The following is a 20543-nucleotide window of genomic DNA, read 5'->3' as shown; positions in this document are numbered from 1 at the left end:
TGCAGTGGAATAATACATTAGGGGAAAAATAAAAATGGAAACTCTTTTGAACTCATTCATGAATGTGTGAAATAAAGTTAAAAAGCAAATCTGACTGGGGTGCGTGGGAGGCTCACTCAGTTCAGCATCCAAATCTTAGGTTAGGTTCAGATCATGATCTCAGGGTCATGAGATCTAACCCTGCGTCAGGGTCCATGCTCAGCAAGGAGTCCGCTTGAGATTTTCTCCCTTATATTCTCCCTCTGCCACTCTCCCCACTCCCGTACACTCTCTCTCTCTCTCACACACAAACACAGACACACACACAATCTCTCAAATAAATTAAAATCTAAAAACAAAACAGAACACACAAAAAAACCCAAATCTGATCACTCTATATTATACCTTATATACTTTGTGTTATGGTATTATCTGTCCTCTTCTAGTTTTTTTTAAAGATATGCATGAACTTTTATGGGCATAATTTCACAGGGAATACTTGCTTGGATAAACATTAAGTGAACTAATATACTGATTTGCTTTCTAATCTAAACTTCGGCCAGAATATTCTACTTATTAGAAGCATAAACACAACAGTCCTTAAAATATATGTTTTCTTTTAGAGTGATTTTCTAATTTGACTGAATAGTCAAGACTAAAAGAGTTCCATAAACAGATCATTCACCTTTCTATACGTACTGAATTTCTAAATAAAGACCTTAAATGATATATGAAACTATTTTTTTCTTATACATGTTCCTTATTTTTATACTCTCTCGAAGTGACCTTACATTCTCTCCATGTCTGTTACATCTCTATCAACTCACCTAACTCAAGACTGCAACAGAACCAACAATACATACTTTCAATTGCCAAGTAAATTTTCCGCTCTCCTTCCTTAGGTTCTTTGCCAGGTGGGAAATATGTTCCTCTGATTGTAATTGCAGCTTCGGAATATTCACTGATTCTCTGCAGAGCTTCCTTAGAGGTAACTTTCCACCTAGCAGTCTATGGAAGAAAGGGTGGGGAGAAAAAATCACTTCACAACAGGACAAGAACCTGGTGTAATAACAAAGAATAGGCTGGTTAAATAATATGATGTTTAATATTAAGAATATAATTAACACCTTCACATAAAACCATTTAGATCCTAATATAACTAGAAAATATTCATAAAAATAAAATTTCTATTGTTGTCTCCCTCATCTAAATAAAAGGTGAAGTAGCTATTAAAATGTTCACGGGTTTTAAAGAAGTTATTTTTGCTCCTAAAGAAGCAAGAGTTTTTACTCCATGATTCAAAAAGGTTTAAAACTGTTACTTGCCTGTGGGAAGTCATTGATCTCTAATTCTTCCTCATATCTCTTAAAAGATTCATTCTGTCCACCATCCTGTCTCTCTTCTTCTTGTTTCTCCAAAGGCACATAATTGAGCTTGGCATTGATCTTTTCAGCAAGTTGCTCTGCAATGGTTTTGGCAGACACAGTGGGAGCCAGAATGGTGCCACCTCTGAGAATTGCATTGGTGGCCTGTTGCATCACATCCTGCAGTTAAAGAAGACCTACAGTCAAATCTCAAATGAGGGCAGAGACAGGATCAGGGATCCTACCACAAATTATTCTGCAAAGCCACTAACTAGAAGCATCTTTCAAATGCAGAGTCCTACTCATGTGCAATTTAGCAGTACATATTAATAGTTTAATATATCTATCTCTCTTACTTTGATGAGAAAAATAAAAAACATTCAACTCTATTATTAAAAATTCTACTGGATCATAGAGAATTAGGTAACTCTTGATATCAAATATAGTGAAATACTTCTAAAATCATTTATATAACTTTGTGGCTCCTAAGAATTTCCTCTAAATTAGAATCTTTGTCCATTACCACCACTGAGCTCTCCTCCCCTCATAGCCCAAGCCAATGTACAGTAAATTACAGTAAATGACTGACTTACCCTTTTACTTTATTTTGTACTTAAACCTTTTTAATTGGAACTTAATTATACTATATGTCTAATGTGGACAGAATTCTGTGGGTAATACATGACTCAAACCTCAAGCTTTTCTAACAATGAGAAGGCGTGGCTATTTGATTTCACTTATAAAGAGTTATTAGCAATAATAATCCCAGAGAATATTAGATTAGGCACTATAATCCCTGTTTTCAGAGGAAGTAAAACCCAAGTATAGCAGACACTTCATGGTAACTCACTGGCTAAACACCTGATCTGAGCCAAGCAGCAGAGAAGTGATCCTCCCTGGCTAAACAAAAACAGAAACCTGAGCCTCTAAGCCTTGATTGTGGCTGCCTCACTGAGTCAGTCCGCTAGCATCTGGCTTGGTCTTTCCAGCTTGGGTGTTACAGTCCTGAAGCTATCCATCCTACTGGACAGAGGGCTCTACAGGTCCACAAACTCTCAAAATCCTCAAAACACTGTTAAAATATTCGTTGGGAATGCTATGAAAGTTTACTCTTAGTTAAAAATTAAGTTGATAATTTCTTAAAAATTAAGTTAATAAAAGAGCTCTCAAGAGAAAGATGGCATGTGAAATATTTAACACATTTTCCACTGCTTAAGCCCATGTTAGTTTGAGTTACGTAACCAGGTATTATAATTCCAAGGAATTGCTTGTGTGCCCAATAAAAGCAGATCAAAAAAGAAAAAGCCGGAAGCTCCTGCGTGGCTCAGTCATTAAGCGTCTGCCTTTGGCTCAGGTCATGATCTCAGGGTCCTGGGACTGAGCCCCACGGCGGGCTCCCTGCTCAGTGGGGAGTCTGCTTCTCCTTCTCCCTCTGCCCCTCCCCCCACTTGTGCACTCTTTCCTCAAATAAATAAAATCTTAAAAAAAAAGGAATTATTTCCTTAAGATTTTGGTAAGACCAATCAGAATATTACTTTATAAAACTATCAAGAGCTAAGGGGCGCCTGGGTGGCTCAGTCGGTTAAGCATCTGCCTTCAGCTCAGATCATGATCCCAGGGTCCTGGGAGCGAGTCCCACATCGGGGGTCCCTGCTCCGCGGGGAGTCCGCTTCTCCCTCTGCCTACTTGTGCTCTATCTCTCTGTCAAATAAATAAATAAAATCTTAAAAAAAAAAAAACTATCAACAGCTAATATGCTTCAGTTAGGAGTTCCAAAACAGGCATTAATATTTCAGTCAACCATATAAGAGGAATTATCCAAATGCAGTAATTGAAGAATTCTGTATTCAGATTATGTTAAATTCCCACTAACTCAATGTCTAGAACAACCTGTTCACTTGTGCTGACATAAAAAGTAATGACTAAAACTTGGAACAAATTACTTAATACCTGAGACTCAATTCCCAGATTCTTCTGAGCATTGATTCTAAGAGCCAATCTCTTAGCAATTTCTAATTTCTCAGCATTTCCTGCAGTTGGAGCAGGAACACTAGATGTTCCAGGAGCAGCCATATCTTTAACTCTCTTCTTTGAATTAAACATACTTTCAATTTGTTCATCAATCTAAGGAAGAAAAAGAAAGATTAATAAAAATTGGATTAAAAATACCAATTTAGATATATCCACAGAAACTAATAAAGACTATTTCTATCATATGACTAGAATCAGACACTTATATTTGTTAATTCAACCACACAGATCAATAGGAAAATAGACCAGCTATTTGTTGAGGGTGGTACATTTTAAAAAATCAGTTACCTATGGCAGGAAAAAGAAAAGGGAAAAGAAAAAGAGAAGGAAAACAGAGATACAGTGCCACATGAACCAAGTGAGCACACTCCTAAGTGGTCCAAAAAATACATCCCAGTTTAGCAACTGAGGAACATGTGCTGTCAAGACAGAGCACCCAACATGATGCAGCTGAGATATAAGTATGACTTGAGGCTAAATTAAACTACAATGAAAAAGGCTGGAAAAAAGGGCAGTGTAACTCAAGGCCAGTAGGCCACTAAAAATATAGTCAACAGTTCTCATGGGGAATGGTACATGTTCCTAGGGTGGGGATCCCCAAATCCTTCCCAACTTCTAAAGTGTAAATGGGTTTGCCTTAAAAACTGGGTAACAGAGGCACCTGGGTGGTTCAGTCATTAAGTGTCTGCCTTCGGCTCAGGTCATGATCCCAGGGTCCTGGGATCGAGCCCCGCATCGGGCTCCCTGCTCCGCGGGAAGCCCGCTTCTCCCTCTCCCACTCCCCCTGCTTGTGTTCCCTCTCTCTCTCTCTCTGTCAAATAAATAAATAAAATCTTAAAAAAACAAAACTGGGTAACAGAAGGGCACCTGGGTGGCTTAGCTGGTTAAGCATCTGCCTTCAGCTCAGCTCATGATCCCAGGGTCCTGAGATGGAGCCCCACGACGGACTCCCTGCAGTGGAGAGTTGGCTTCTTCCTCTCCCTCTGCCCCTCCCCACTCATGTTCTCTCCCTCTCTCCCAAATAAACAAAATCTTTAAAAAAAAATTGGGTAACAGAATCAGAAAAGAAGGCTTTATTGTTTTATTCCTTTGAACCAAAAAAGGAAAAACAGTAAGGTTGTTTTCCCCATCAAAACAAGAACAAAGGGTGAATGCCTCAGCTCTTCCAGGAGCCATATGAGTCCAGCTGCAACTGTGTCATTCTAAGGCTGGACACATCTATCTCATAGGCTATTTGCATTTCCTTTTAAAGATGCCTTCTGCCCAAGAATGACTACTGACAATGCCAACTAAAGAGATACAAACCCCTTTATATACTTAAATTAGGTTAATAAGGCCTTATCTGCTTATCTGCTAAAACTCAAATGCAGAGAAAAGCTTGCATACGGTTTTAAAAATTAATTAGGTGGGGCAGCTGGTGGCTCAGTCAGTTAAAGTGTCTGAATCTTGATTTCAGCTCAGGTCATGATCTCAGGGTTGTGAGATCGAGCCCCACATAGGGCTCAGCTCAGCACTGATTCTGTTTGAGATTCTCTCTCTCCCTCTCCTTCTGCCCTTCTCCCCACTCATACACACTCTCTGTCTCAAATAAATAATCTTAAAAAAAAAAAGTTAACCAGAGAAAGAACCGATATATTTCATACAATGAGATTCAAAATAATGTTCAAAGTAACAAAAAAACTGAGGTGGTTTTTTGGGGGGCTTGGGGGGCTCAGTCGGTTAAAGCATTTAACTCTTTTTTTTTTTTAATTATTCTTGAGAGAGAGAGTGAAAAAGAGAGAGAAAGAGAGAGAGAGAGAGAGAGAGATCGAGCAAGAGCGGCGGGGAGAGGCAGGCTCCCCACTGAGCAGGGAGCCTGACATGGGGCTCGATCCCCGGACTCCAGGATCATGACCTGAGCCAAAGGCAGCCGCCCAATTGACTGGGCCACCCAGGCTCCCCTAAAGCATATGACTCTTGACTTCTGCTCGGGTCATGATCTCAGGGTTGTGAGATCGAGCCCTGAGTTGGACTCCACACTGGGTGTGTATCCTGCTTAAGATTCTCTCTCTCCCTCTCCCTCTGCCCCTATCTGCCTAAAGAGAAAACAATACAGGTGGTTCCAAAGCAAGGCCATAAATTCTTTAATATTCTTCCCCTTCAAAAGGTGGAGCCTCTTCTTGAGTGCCTCTTCTTGAGTGTGGGCTGGACTTAATGACATATTTCTAAGAACAAAATAAAGTAGTAGTGCCAGTGTGTGTCTTTAGACAGTAGTCATAAAAGGCCTTAAGGCTTCCTCTTTGCCACTCCTTCAGCTCACTTTGGGAGAAGCCAGCTGCCATGTTATAAGGACACACAGGCAGAGGAAAGAAAAGAGGTATCCTGACAAAAGCAGTGAGTGAACCATCATGAAAGAATATGATCCTGTATCAGTCAAGCCTTCAGATGGCCATGCCCTGGGACAACAGCTTTACTGCAACCTCAATGAGACCCTAAGACAGAACTACAGGCTAAACTGCTCCTGATTTCCTACACCAAAGGAAATGAGATAATAAATGTTTGTTGTTTTAATCTACAACATTTTGACTGATTTGTTACACCATAACCAATAACTAAAACACTGACTTAATTAAATTTTAAGCAAGTATGGTACATTAGAAAGAAATGGTGTAGGGTTAATGAGAGATCTGGGGTCTGGTGCTGTCTGTGCTTAACAGCCAATGTGGTTGTAGGCCAAATACTTTTTCTGGGCTTCAAATTCCTCAAACGACAAGATCAGATTGAATTTCTGATTCTAAAATTATGTCCTAAGCTTAGGTTTAATACAGTATATACATGTATATATAATATATATATATTTAAAAAAAAAACCTTCTATAATCAATGATCAAATGTGTTAGAGGATTTCTGAGTTAAAGTTAAACAAGCTTCTTGAATTGAGGATTTAAACGTTCTTTGATATGCTAATACCACTATAGTAGTATACACTAGGAAGACTTTCCAAAATTATTTTATAATGAAAACATGCTCTTCTAGAGCTCAAGCTTCTTTGGGTTCCCAAGGATATTCTGTGAAACCCTGAATTTGCTGAGTCCTCAGGGTCGCTCTTCACTGGGTCACAAATCATGCCATTGGCTAAGACCATGAGCTCTGAAGTAAGAATGGAATGGGTACAGGGCCCAGTTCATCCCATTAATCGCTACGTAAATCTGAAAAGATTATTTCTTTCTAAATCTCAGTCTCTTCAATTATAAAATGGGAATACTCTTGAGTATCTACCTTGTCTGGATAATGTGCAGAAGTAAATGAAATAATCCCTGTAAAGTGTCTGACACAATGCATGGCACTCAGTAACACTCAAAAGCGCTATTATTGTTTTTGTTTTTTAAGTAAACTCTACCACATCCGATGTGGGTGGGGCTTACACTCACTACCTCAAGATCCAGAGTCGTATGCTCTACCAACTGAGCCACCAGGTGCCCCGTGACTATTGTTAATGACGATACTCTGTAATGATTAAGTTTACACAGTAAAAATATTAGCACTAATATTATTAAAGACGTGGGGGGCCAGGTACTCTTCAGACCACTACAGGGGATGCAGACTAGTATTCGCTTTGCAGGAGGACAATGTGACAATGTTTCAGAACCAAATTAGATAACCCTTTTGGCCTAGCAGTTCCATTTACACTACTCAACCTCAAAACTTAATCTGATGAATGTGCAAAATTAAATGCACAAGCAGTAAAATACAGTTTATGATAATATATTCCAAATATGAATATATAGAAACAACCCACATATTCAAAATTAGGGGTTTGATTAATTAAACTGTGGAATATCCATACAATGAAATATCATGTAACCATTAAGAATAATGTAAGAATGAGGGGCGCCTAGGTGGCTCAGTCAGTTCAGCATCCGACTCTTGATTTCGGCTCAAGTCATGATCTCAGGGTCACGGAATTAAGCCCTGGTAGGGCTCTGTGGTCAGCAGGGAGTCTGCAAGAGATTCTCTCCTGACCCTCCCTCCACTCATGCATGCTCTCTCTTTCAAAATAAATAAATCTTTAAAAAATTCATTAAAAAAAAAAAAAGACTGCAAGAATCAATTTACTAAAACGAGAAGATTTCAACCTAAGACTGTTGTTGTAAAGGTATATAAAGCAGTATGGCCTCATTTTTATGAAAATACATATATATGGGTAGGACATATGAAACTATACAGAGAGACAGAGAGAGGGAGAGAGAGAGAAAGGGTTGGGAAGGGCACACACCAAAAATGTTTGCAATGACTGGCGATCTCAACAAGCAAATGGTAAGACCTCCAGGACAAAAGCAACAATTCTCAATTGGCACGAATGAGGCTTAGAAAAAGGACACTTACGTCAACTGCAGCATCCTCATCATCCGAATCTTGCAGACCGAGAGCCGCTTTTTGCAACTTCTTCCTCTCATTTGCCAAAGCTTGTTCTGTTTCATCAAACTTGAATCCCTTACCAGAGAACCCACTACTCTTTTTAATTATTTTCCCTTCCTTTCAAGGAAAAACAAAAAAGTTAATTTCATACTAAAAAACGTTAGTGTTCAGGAACTTAGGAGTAATTAAGTATTTTTCAAAGTAGTGCATACCAATGTAACAAAAACACTTCATCTAGCACATGAACAACAAAAAAAGAACTCTACATAATACTGGGTTGAAGCAAAAGAAAGGATTTTGTTTTCACTCCTTTTCCCCCTCTCTAAAGAGATAAAATAATCCTATCAAGGTTTACAAGTATTAAATATTCAAGATTTACAACACAATAATGAGCTGCATAAAAATAATGGGAGTTAAAAAAAAACTCACAGCTTTCTGCTGATCTTTGAAATCACTCCAAAGTTTCTCCAGATCAGGAGGCACTGCAGTTCCTGACAATTCAAGAGCTTTAATTATGTCACCGGCATAGCGAGCTTGATCTTCTGTGATAAAAGTATACGCATAACCCTAATGAATGATGAAAAAGTGGAACTGTTAGGCACTAACAACAAGACTCTTACTCAGATCACAAGATAAAATCTGACCCACCTAATAAATCCTCTTAAGACTAACTTCATTAAAAAAATAGAAGAGTCCTACTAAATTCTTTAATGCTTCAAAGTGAAATATCTATGTTTAATATTTAAAAGTAAGCAAAACCAGAAAATTTCTAATTTCTTCATGTATAAATAGAAATATATGATTTTAGACAAACGCACAAATGCATTGTCACAAATATGGATTTTAATATAGCACATTATCTTTCCCCCTTTTTTTGCATTCCCTTCCTACACTACCCACTGCACCACTCTACCCCAACTAACTTGTATTAACTTTCTAGGATGTAGCTTTCCATATAATTTTTCCCTTACATAGTTTTTAAGACCAATAAAAGATAAAAAAAACAAAACAATTTATGGTGTGTGTGCATATATGTATGTATGTGTATATATACATGTATGTCCAACTCCAACCTTTCTCTTGCCTGAACCAAAAAGCTCCTGGAGGGGTGCCTGGGTGGCTCAGTCGTTAAGCATCTGCCTTCGGCTCAGGTCATGATCCCAGGGTCCTGGGATTGAGCCCCGCATTGGGCTCCCTGCTCCGCAGGAAGCCTGCTTCTCCCTCTCCCACTCCCCCTGCTTGTGTTCCCTCTCTCGCTGTGTGTGTCTCTCTCTGTCAAATAAATAAATAAATCTTTAAAAAAAAAATAATATTATATATAGAAATGAGTATCAACTAGTCCCCATACTCTGAGGATTGATCATTTTCAAAATGTCCCCATAACTCCTATTATCTACTCCTTAAAATCCTTAAAAAAAAAAAAAAACCTATATTTTAAATATAATGGAAATCAACTTTAAAAAATTCTTCTTACTTTATTGCCTGCTCTTCCAGTCCGTCCTGCTCTGTGCACATAATCCTCATAATGGTTGGGGCAGCTGTAATTTACCACAAGAATCAGATGTTTTACATCTAGACCTCGGGCAGCAACAGAAGTAGCTACGAGAAGTTTGCAGGTCCCATTCTTAAAGTCATTTATGATGCTATCTCTGTCATACTGATCAATACCTGCAAGTAAATTTAAAAAAAGTTATAAAACCACACAATGCAATTAAATTTTTCATTTCCTCCAGCACAGAAATAAGTGCAGAGTAAAGAATAAATCCAACATACATTGACCACACGTCCACCAACAAGGGTATAAAAAATAAAACACTAAGGAAATGTAATGGCAATACCAAAGGCTACTGCTATCAACTCATTTATGAATCTTCCAAATCTGCCCTTGTTTGGCACCCTTTCTTGCAGAACTCCACCTCAGATTCATTAACCTATACCTGTTTAGGAAATAAAAGAAGAAAAAGCGGGTACATTCAGCCTACATTAACAGGATTCAGATCTTTCTCCTTCTCCTATGAGTTAATTAGAGCCTTGCTAATCATTTTTTTCCCAAGCAGCAGAAGCATCAATCACATGGGACATTGTTAGAAATGCAAAATCTCAGGTCCTACCCCAAACTACTGCATCAGATTTTATATTTTAACAAGATCCTTAGGTGATTACACATTCCTATTAAAAGTTTGAAATACACTGGTTAAAAAGTGTACGCCCAATTGGATCTCTCTTAAACGTTACCCAAAAAGCCTCGAGATGACTGATAAAGGAGAATATAAAATGCTAAAATGTTCTAGTACAAGATAATCAGACCACAAATTGATTTTATGATGGAGAACTTCTAGTAATTACAAAATGGAATGGGGTAAATTCTCAAACCATGAAATTCAATTCTGCAGCAGGACATATTCTAAGGCTTCACATATGATCTGAGTTTAAAATACAAAGAATACTTAGTATCTAAGTATGTATCAATGTTAATTAATATTATTACCTAAAATTTAAATGTACTATTCAAAGAATGAATAAAAGAAAATATTTGGATCTAATGTCAAAACAAGTGGAATCTAACTTTGAACCCAAAAGTCTTATTAAAAAAATTAATGGAATCAAAATCAATATAAATTTAAAATTAAAAGGTACCAAAGCTTTTACTTTAGACTGACGTATCCTGACTACCTAACTCAATGGCACATACCTTATTCCATGAAGTGAATATAATATGCTAAGTGAAACACATGGAATACCTGCCCAGCAGCAATTAACCCTCTTCCTTTTAAACATACCTCAAGTTTGTTCAAATATCCAGCCAACACATAGTCATGTATATCAAACCAGAGATGAGCCTCATTCTCAGTTTTAGGAGGTGAATGAACCCCTCTCAAGCGTTCTGTGCTAAGGCTGCCTTTATACTCTTAAAATCAATAAGGATTAAGGGGCGCCTGGGTGGCTCAGATGGTTAGGCATCTGCCTTCAGCTCAGGTCATGATCTCGGGGTCCTGAGATCGAGTCCCACATTGGGCTCCTTGCTCAGCAGGGAGTCTGCTTCTCCCTCTGCCTGTCGCTCCCCCTGCTTGTACTCTCCCCCTCTGGCAAATAAATAAATAAAATGTTTCTTAAAATAAATAAATAAATAATAAAATAAGGATTAAATCCAGAGAGCTTGGGGCACCTAGGTGGCTCAGTTAAGCGTCTGCCTTCGGCTCAGATCATGGTCCCAGAGTCCTAGGATCGAGCCCCACATCGGGCTCCCTGCTCGGCGGGAAGCCTGCTTCTCCCTCTCCCACTCCCCCGGCTTGTGCTCCCTCTCTCTCTGTGTCTCTGTCAAATAAATAAAATCTAAAAAAAAAAAAAAATCCAGAGAGGTTTACTGTACCTAAGTCATCTCTATCAATATTTAATGTATTGGAAACTAGAACTGGAGCACCTGGATGGCTCAGTCAGTTAAGTGTCTGGCTTCAGCTCAGTTCATGATCTCAGGGTCCTGGGATCGAGCCCTGTGTCAGGCTCCACTCTCAGTGGGGAGTCTGCCTATCCCTCTCCCTCTGCCCACCCCCCACTCGTGCTCTCTCTCTTAAATAAATAAAATCTTAAAAAACAAAAAAGAAACCAAAACAGAAAAATTTTAAAGTACTTATTAACTTATTTAAAAATAAAAATAAAGCAATTACATATTACAATTGAAAATTTTTTGTGAAAAACAACCCTTCCAAAATAGTAAAATAATTTATTAAGATGCTTCACAACTTTGTAAATCTCTTTAGTGTCTGGCTTAGTAGAGGATAGTTGGCATGTCATATCTTTTGCACCCCAATCTGGTGCAATATAACATGCCACAAAACCTTTAGAAAACTAGTCTATATACACTCCTAACAGAATGAAAGTGGAAAAGACAAAGCTTGTGGTGAGGTTATTACACAAATACTTGTGATCTCATGAACCCGTGAAATTTTGAGACTCTCAGGGGTCCCAGTACAATACTTTAAGAACCATTAGTCATTCGCCTTGCTTACAAATGATTTACACACAAGCATATGATGCAGTTCTGACGAAAGAGATAAGAGAAGTACAGACAAGGGATTATGGGGGGAAATGTCCTTACTTACAGAAAAAACACATTTCTGGGGTGTTTGGGTGGTTCAGTGGGTTAAGAGTCTGCCTTCAGCTCAAGTCATGATCTCAGGGTCCTGAGATCGAGTCCTGCATTGGGCTCCCTGCACAGCAGGGAGTCCGCTTGTCCCTCTACCCCTCCCCCCCACTGGTGCTTGCTCTCCCTCTCTCCCAAATCAATAAATAAAATCTGGAAAGAAAAGAAAAAGAAAAAACACACGTTTCCCTCAATGAAGGAAAAGCTATTCATTGGACCAACCCTCCTGCAGATAACAACTATGAATTCTAACCAAAATGTTAAAAAAAAAAAAAACTACTTGAAGGCACAAGACAGTGACTAAAAGCAATCAAAAACTGGAATTTCTGACATATGGAATAATATAACAGCACTCCCTGAGTTTAAAGGATTTTATTTATTTACTTTAAAGATTTTGCTTGGGGAAAGGCCCCGGGACGCCAAGGAAGGAAGTCAAACTTAAATAGAAAGTCTTACTGACAAGAAGAAAGAGTTCAGGACAAACTCAGGATCAGAAAAACAGGAGATAAATCCAAGAAAGAACAACAGAGTAGGCATGCTCAAATCTGTGGCCCCTGAACTATGCATGCATGGGACAATCCAAGCAGCCTAGCTATGGCTAAAAGAAATGAACAGAGATTTCAGATGTTGCCCATTAAAAAAAGACTTTCAAATAAGGGTTCAATCAAGTTACTGCCTTATTAAAACAAAATACAACACTCTTAAAGAAAATATAAGAGAATTCAGACTGTATAGTGTATCATTCATAAAGCCCAGTACACAAACCAAAACTACTGGACAAAAAAAATTTAAAATACATAAAACAAAATCAAAAGACAGTCAATAGAAACTGACTTCAGATGACAGGGATATTATGATTAATAGTCAAAGATTTTAAAGCAACTGTCTTAACTATGGTCAAGGAAAAATTTTCAAATGTGCATAATGGATGGCCAGAAAATCTAATTAGAGAAATAAGAAAATATAAGAGAGCCAGTTGTAAATTCCAGAACTAAAAAAATGCATTATCTGAATTTAAAAATTCACTGGATGGACTTAACAGCAGGTAAGAGATGGCAAAAAGGAAACCATGAACTTCAAGATAAGAGTTAAGAAATGACCCAATCATGGGGCACCTGGGTGGCTCAGTTGTTAAGCCTCTCCCTTCGGCTCAGGTCATGATCCCAGGGTCCTGGGATCGAGCCCCGCATCGGGCTCCCTGCTCCGCGGAAAGCCTGCTTCTCCCTGTCCCACTCCCCCTGCTTGTGTTCCCGCTCTCGCTGTGTCTCTGTCAAATAAATAAATAAAATCTATTAAAAAAAAAAAGACCCAATCTTAATTAAGGAGGGGAGAAGAAGGTTGAAAACCCAAAGTGAACAAGGATCAAAGACATTTGAGACACTATTAAAGGGCTGAACATACACATAATTGAAGTTCCCAAAAAAGAAGAAAAATAGCGCAGGAAAAAAAACCTGAAGAAATAATAGTCAAGATTTTCCCAAATGTATCACAAACTATATCCCAAGGGAATAAATTTACAGGTTCTACAGGCTCAGTGAACCACAAGTAGAAGAAATACAGTCAGCACATACACTTACCATATGACCCAGCAATCGCATTCCAGGTTATCTACCTTACAACAGTGAAAACCATTCACACAAAAATCTGCAGTTGAACATTCAATAGCAGCTCTATTCATATTTGTCAAAAACTGGGAAAAATCTGGGGCGCCTGTGTGGCTGTCGGCTGGGTGACCAATTCTTGATTTTCACTCAGGTCATGATCCTGGGGTCCTGGGGCTGAGCCCCGTGTCCAGTTCCACACTCAGCAAGGAGTCTGCTCCAGGATTCTCTCTCTCCATCTCCTGCTGCCCCTCCCCTGCCCATGCTTACTCTCTCTCTCTCAAATAAATAAGTCAATCTTTAAAAATATAAATAAAATTAAAAAAAAACTGGGAACACCCCAAATGTTCTTCAGCAAATGAAGAGATACACAAACAGTGGTACATCCACAGTAAACAATGCTGGGTGATAAAAGAAATGAACAAATTCATTGGGTCTCAAAGTCATTATGCTGAGTGAAAAAAGCCAAGTGCATAATATATAACCTATATTTACATATATTCTTATAAGAACACATCAGTGGTTGCCCGGCGTTATAAACAGTATTTTTTAAATTACTTTTTAGTTACTTTTAAAGGTATAGGACAAGGGAATTTTGTGGGGTGATGGAACCATTCCATATTCTGATTATGATGTATCCTGTGGGACGACTGAAGCGGCAATAAAACCAAGAAACAGCCCACGTGTCAACAGAAATGAACTAAGCAAACGGGTAGATTTATATAAAATTAACAACAAAGGGAAGAACTCAGAAACACATGCTGACTGAAAGATAACATGACACAAAAAGGTTCAGAAAATATGATTCCATTTATCTCAAATTCTAAATACAACTAATATATGTTGGGAAAAAATATACAAAATGGTTGCCTCTGGGGGTGAAAACAGGAATTAATAGAGGGAAAGTTCTAAGGTATATCTGAATAGAGATTTGGGTTTCACAACTTACATACATTTTTCAAAACTCATCAAATGGCACACTTAAGATATGTACATTTCACTACAGTTTACTGATAATTTATTAAAGAAAAAATGTGGGGGGCACCTGGCTGGCGCAGTTGGAAGAGAATGATTCTTGATCTCAAGGGTCATGAATTTGAGCCCCACATTGGGGGTAGAGTTTACTTAAAAAATAAAAAAATAAAATGAACTTGTGTTAACCATCTACATATTGAAGTGAAATGCACTAATGCTAAAACTTAAACTTACTTTCAAACTTATCAAAAAACTAAGAAACAGGGGCGCCTGGGTGGCTTAGTCAGTTAAATGTCTGCCTTCGGCTCCGGTCATGATCCCAGGGTCCTGGGATCCACCCCACATCTGCACTGGGCTTCCTGCTCAGCGGGGAGCCTGCTTTCCCCTCTCCCTCTGCCTGCAGCTCCGCCTGCTTCTGCCCTCTCTCTCTCTCTCTCTCTCTCTCGGTCAAATAAATAAAATCTTAAAAAAAAAAAAAAAACCTAAGAAACATGATGAGTAGGTAGAACAACAGATGGCTAAAGCTATGAAAGAGAAATACAAAAAAATGTTGGTTGTAGAATCTAATATTGGATATTCAAGGGTGTTCCTTATATAATTTTCTCAGATTTTCTGTGTTTAAAAATTCTGGTTATAAAAATAAGGGGAAAAAAGACACAGACATATGGAAAACAGTCTTCTTCCTCTGCAAGTTGCCTGGATACAAAAGTGATGATTAAAACTGCAGAAGCCTTTTGGAGTCATGAAAAAAGTTGGCTTAATAACTAAGTTAACACACTCAGAATGGCAGTACAGAAACTACAAAACAGTGACAGTGAGCCACTGAAGGAAACAATATGGAGTCTACTTCGCCATCAGATTTCATGTTTTGCAAAATAATAAAAATTTCTCATGATTTAAGGCAGCTGAGCTAGTTTTTTTTTGTTTTTTTTCTTGAGAGAGCGAGCACAAGTGGGGGAAGGGAGGGACAGAGGGAGAGAATCTTAAACAGGCTCCACACCCAGCGGACGGCCCTTGTGGGGCTCGACCTCACAATCCTGAGATCATGACCTGAGCTGAAATCAAGAGTCGGACACATAGCCAATTGAGCTTCCCAGGCGCCCCCTGAGTACTTTCTGTATTTGCTGAAAAAATAAAAAAGTAACTGGTATTTTTTTTTTAAGATTTTATTTATTTGACAGAGAGAGAGAGAGTAGAGAGAGGAGAAGCAGCAAAGGGAGAGGGAGAAGCAGCAAAGGGAGAGGGAGAAGCAGGCTCCCCAGTGAGCAGGGAGCCCAACTCAGGGCTTGATCCCAGGACTCCAGGATCATGACCTGAGCTGAAGGCAGATGCTTAACCGACTGAGCCACCCAGGTGCCCCGGTGGCTCAGTCGGTTAAGCGTCTGACTTTTTTTTTTTTTAAGATTTTAAAAAGTAACTGGTATTAATACTACAACTCCAAGGCCTCAATGAAGCACTCTGCCCTATAAAAAAATGCCTCTGTTCTCATATATCATAATTACCCAGAAGTAGAAACCAGTGTGTTGCTCTAAGTTCATCATTATTTACCCTATTAGACGCATTATGGGTTTTTTTTTAAGATTTTTTTTTTTTTTTTAAAGATGTTATTTATTTGACAAAGAGAGACAGCGAGAGGGAAAAAAAGCAGGGGGAATAGGAGAGAGAGAAGCAGGATTCCTGCAGAGAGCCCAACGCGGGGCTTGATCCCAGGACACTAGGATCATGACCTGAGCCGAAGGCAGACGCTTAACAACTGAGCGACCCAGGTGCCCCCCGATTTGAGATAGTGAGAGAGAGAATGAGTGGGAGGGAGAGAGGCAGAGGAAGAGGAAGAGACAGAAGCGGACTCTATGCTAAGCAGGAAGCTCCCCTACCTCCCGCCTTCACTCCTCCCCTACTAGATCTGAAATCTTGAAGAATTACAGGTAGCTCTATAAAACACAAAGCATGCAGACCATCTCTGATCTTCCTTCTCACTATGCATCAAACTATGTATTAGGTATAAAATGCACATTAATTTCATGTGGAGATCAAGAATTTTGTGGTTATACCCTTTAATTCTTAAAAAACCCTAAATACACCTGGGTGGCTCAGGAGTTAAGCATCTGTCATCAGAAAGAATGAAATCCATCTGCAACAATGTGGACGAAACTAGAGGGTATTATGCTAAGTGAAATAAGTCAGTCAGAGAAAGACAAACACCATATGATCTTACTCATATGTGGAATTTAAGAAACAAAACAGAAGACCATAGGCGAAGGGAGGGAAAAATAAAACAAGACGAAATCAGAGGGGGAGGACAAACTATAAGAGACTTTTAATTATAGGAGACAAACTGAGGGTTACTGGAGGGGAGGGGAGTGGAAGGGATGGGGTACCTGGGTGACAGACATTAAGGAGGGCATGTGATGTAATGAGCACTGGGCATTATATAAGACTGATGAGTCACTGACTTTTTCCTCTGAAACTATTAATACATAATATGTTAAGTGAATTGAAATTTTTTTAAAATTCACAGAAGACATCCACATGGTCAATAAACAACTGAAAAGATGCTCAACAACACTCATCAGGGAAATGAAAACCAAAAATACAGTGAGGGGCCCCTGAGTGGCTCAGTCGTTAAGTGTTTGCCTTCGGCTCAGATCATGATCCCAGGGTCCTGGGATTGAGCCCCACATCAGGCTCCCTGATCAGCAGGAAGCCTGCTTCTCCCTCTCTCACTCCCCCTATTTGTGTTCCTTCTCTCGCTGTGTCTCTCTCTGTCAAATAAATAATAAATAAAATCTTGAAAAATAAAAAACAAGCAAAAACTACAATGAGCTATCACTTCACACCTGTCAGAAAGGCTAAAATCAACAACACAAGAAACAAGTGTTGGTAAGGATGTGGAGAAAAAGAAACCCTCAAGCACTGTTGGTGGACAGCACGGAGATTCCCCAAACACTTAAAAACAGAACTACCCTACAGGGCTAGCAAGATGGCAGAGGAGTAGACCAAAATTTCATCTGGTCCCAGGAATTCAGCTAGTTATCAAACCATTCTGAACACCTATGAACTCAACAGATCAAAGAAAAGAATAGCAGCAACTCTATGAACAGTAAAGCGACCACTTTCTGGAAGGTAGGATATGCGGAGGGAGCCTCCGCTACCAGCAAGTGATAGAGCAGCGGTGCACAAAATAGGAACTTTTAGAAGTCGGCTCCAGTGAGGGACATTGCTCCAGTGGCTAAGCAGGGGGGTGTGGAACTCTCACTAGGACAGTTAGTCTCAGGACCCTCAGGGTCACAGAAAGACTGAGGATGCCTGAGTGTGGAAAGCTCCCAGGTATCAGAGGGGGCAAAGCCGGCTGCAAACAGTGAGCCCACGAGTGGGCTCTCAGCTTGGGGTTGCCATGACCATGATCCCCAGCACAGTCGGGCCACTGCTTTTTGAGCCGGGGCCCAACAAGCAACAGAACTGGGGAGATTCCCCTTCCTCCTGCAGAGAGGAGCGGCACGGGAGCATGCCATAGGAATCTGCTGGGTTTGCAGAGTCCAACTGGGGCCGTGTGATGCTCAGTCACAGGCCAGGAGAGCACAGAGTGCGGCCAGAGACCAGGGAGACAGGAATGACTGCTTTACCCTAAGGTCGCACCAAGGAATGGGGCCCCAAGAGAGACAAGAGAGCGAGGGAACATAAGCGGGGGAGTGTGAGAGGGAGAAGCAGGCTTCCCTCTGAGCAGGGAGCCTGATGCAGGGCTCGATCCCAGCACCCTGGGATCACGACCTAAGCCGAAAGCAGACGTGTAACAACTGAGCCACCTAGGCGCCCCTTCTCATCCTTGAAAGCTGTACGGAGAGCCTTGAGAGGAAACCCGAGGTGATTACCTAGTCTGGCCCCTGGCAAGGGCGGTGCAATTCTGCCTGAGGCAAAGAAACTTGAGAATCACTGTAACAAGTCCGTCCCCCAGGAGATCAGCAAGAACATCCAGCCAAGACCAAGTTTACTGATCAATGAGAACTGCAAAACTCCAGCACTAGGGGTATACAGCACACAGAATGCATGGCTTTCCCCCTATGATTCTTTAGTCTTTCAAAGCTAAGTTTTTATTTATTTTTTTTTAAAGATTTTTTATTTATTTATTTTATTTGAGAGAGAGAGAATGAGAGAGAGAGAGAAAGCACATGAGATTGGGGGAGGGTCAGAGGGAGAAGCAGACTCCCTGCCGAGCAGGGAGCCCGATGCGGGACTCGATCCCGGGACTCCAGGATCATGACCTGAGCCGAAGGCAGTCACTTAACCGACTGAGCCACCCAGGCGCCCCTCAAAGCTGTTTTTAAATTTTCTTTTTTTTTCTTTTTCTATTTCTTTTTTTAAAATTTTTCTTCTTTCCTTTTCAACTAACTTATCAATTCCTTTTTTTAAATCTTTTTTAATTTTCATTTTTATAGTCATATTCCATCCCTTCATTGTATTTACCCTTATTTTTTTTTAAGATTTTATTTCTTTGAGAGAGAGAGAGTGAGAGAGAGAGAGAGAGATCCCAAGAGGGGGTAGGGTCAGAGGGAGAATCAGACTCCCTGCTCAGCAGGAAGCCCGATGTGGGACTCGATCCCGGGACTCCGGGATCATGACCTGAGCCGAAGGCAGTCGCTTAACCAACTGAGCCACCCAGGCACCCTGTATTTACCCTTATTTTTGTATATATCTGTTTTTCTTTCTTTAAAATTTTGGAAGGCAGGTCCTTCTAACAAACCAAAATATACCCAAAATCTAGCGTGTGGCTCTGTTCTATTCACCAGCATGATATATTTTTTTTTCCTCTTCCCCCCAGTTTCGGGTCTCTTCTGATTTGTTTGGTGTATGTTTTTCTGGGGTCGTTGTTACCCTTTTAGCATTTCGTTCTCTCATTCATCTATTCTCCTCTGGACAAAATAACAAAATGGAAAAACTCACCTCAAAAAAAAGAAAAAGGGGCAGTATCGACTGCCAGGGACCTAATCAACATGGACATTACTAAGATGTTGGAACTAGAGTTCAGACCGACAATTATAAAGATACTAGCTGGGCTTTAAAAAAGCACAGAAGATACTAGAGAATCCCTTCCTGGAGAAATAAATTCTAACCAAGTCGTAATCAAAAAGGCTATTAATGAGGTGCAATCAAAAACGGAGGCTCTAACTGCTAGGATAAATGAGGCAGAAGAGATAAGTAGTGATATAAAAGACCAAACGATGGAGAATAAAGAAGCTGAGGAAAAGAGAGATAAACAACTACTGGATCACAAGGGGAGAATTCGAGAACTAAATGATACCATAAAGAGAAACAATATTAGAATAATTGGGATCCCAAAAGAATAGGAAAGAGAGAAACAGCCAGAAGGTACATTGAAGAAATTATAGCAGAGAACCTCCCTAATTTGGGGAAGGAAACAGACATCAAAATCCAGGAGGCACAGAGAACCCCTCCCACAAAAATCAATAAAAACGGGTCAACACCCCAACATCTAATAGTAAAACTTACAAATCTCAGAGACAAAGAGAAAATCCTGAAAGCAGCTCGGGACAAGATGTCTGTAACTTACAACGGTAGAAACATTAGATTGGCAGCAGACCTATCCACAGAGACCTGGCAAGCTAGAAAGGACTGACATGACATATTCAGGGCACTAAATGGGAAAAATAGGCAGCCAAGAATACTATATCCAGCTAGGCTGTCACTGAAAATAGGAGAGATAAAAAGCTTCCAGGAGAAATAGAAAGTAAAAGAATTTGTGATCACCAACCAGCCCTACAAGAAATATTGAAATGGGTCCTCTAAGCAAAGAGAGAGCCTAAAAGTAACATAGACCAGAAAGGAACAGAGACAATACACAGTAACAGTCAACTTACACACAATACAATGGCACTAAATTCGTATCTTTTGATAGTTACCCTGAATGTAAATGGGCTAAATGCCCCAATCAAAAGACAAAGGGTATCACATTGGATAAAAAAACAAGACCCATCGATATCCTGTCTGCAAGAGACTCATTTTAGACCCAAAGACACCTCCAGATTTAAAGTGAGGGGG

At 39.8% G+C, this 20543-nt stretch overlaps 1 protein-coding gene across 2 annotated transcripts in view; it reads right to left on the bottom strand.

Moving 5' to 3' along the window:
- DDX46 (DEAD-box helicase 46) overlaps nt 1-20543 on the bottom strand; it is a 78240-nt gene that overhangs the window by 8985 nt on the left and 48712 nt on the right. Inside the window, exons 16-21 of one of the 2 annotated variants that reach the window (XM_025860840.2) lie at nt 9247-9440; nt 8202-8339; nt 7740-7889; nt 3291-3467; nt 1305-1523; nt 843-987 (exon numbers count right to left, since the gene is read on the bottom strand). In XM_025860840.2, coding sequence (XP_025716625.1) covers nt 843-987; nt 1305-1523; nt 3291-3467; nt 7740-7889; nt 8202-8339; nt 9247-9440 — 1023 coding nt within the window. The remainder of the gene's footprint in view (nt 1-842; nt 988-1304; nt 1524-3290; nt 3468-7739; nt 7890-8201; nt 8340-9246; nt 9441-20543) is intronic. The other variant, XM_025860841.2, reaches the window with a different exon arrangement.

The sequence above is a fragment of the Callorhinus ursinus genome, unplaced genomic scaffold, assembly GCF_003265705.2.
Source record: "Callorhinus ursinus isolate GAN/ISIS: 27379988/994484 unplaced genomic scaffold, GSC_fseal_2.0 scaffold30, whole genome shotgun sequence".
NCBI lineage: Eukaryota > Metazoa > Chordata > Mammalia > Carnivora > Otariidae > Callorhinus > Callorhinus ursinus.
The sequence above is the reverse complement of the archived record's forward strand: the minus strand, read 5'-3'. Positions and strand labels throughout refer to the sequence as shown.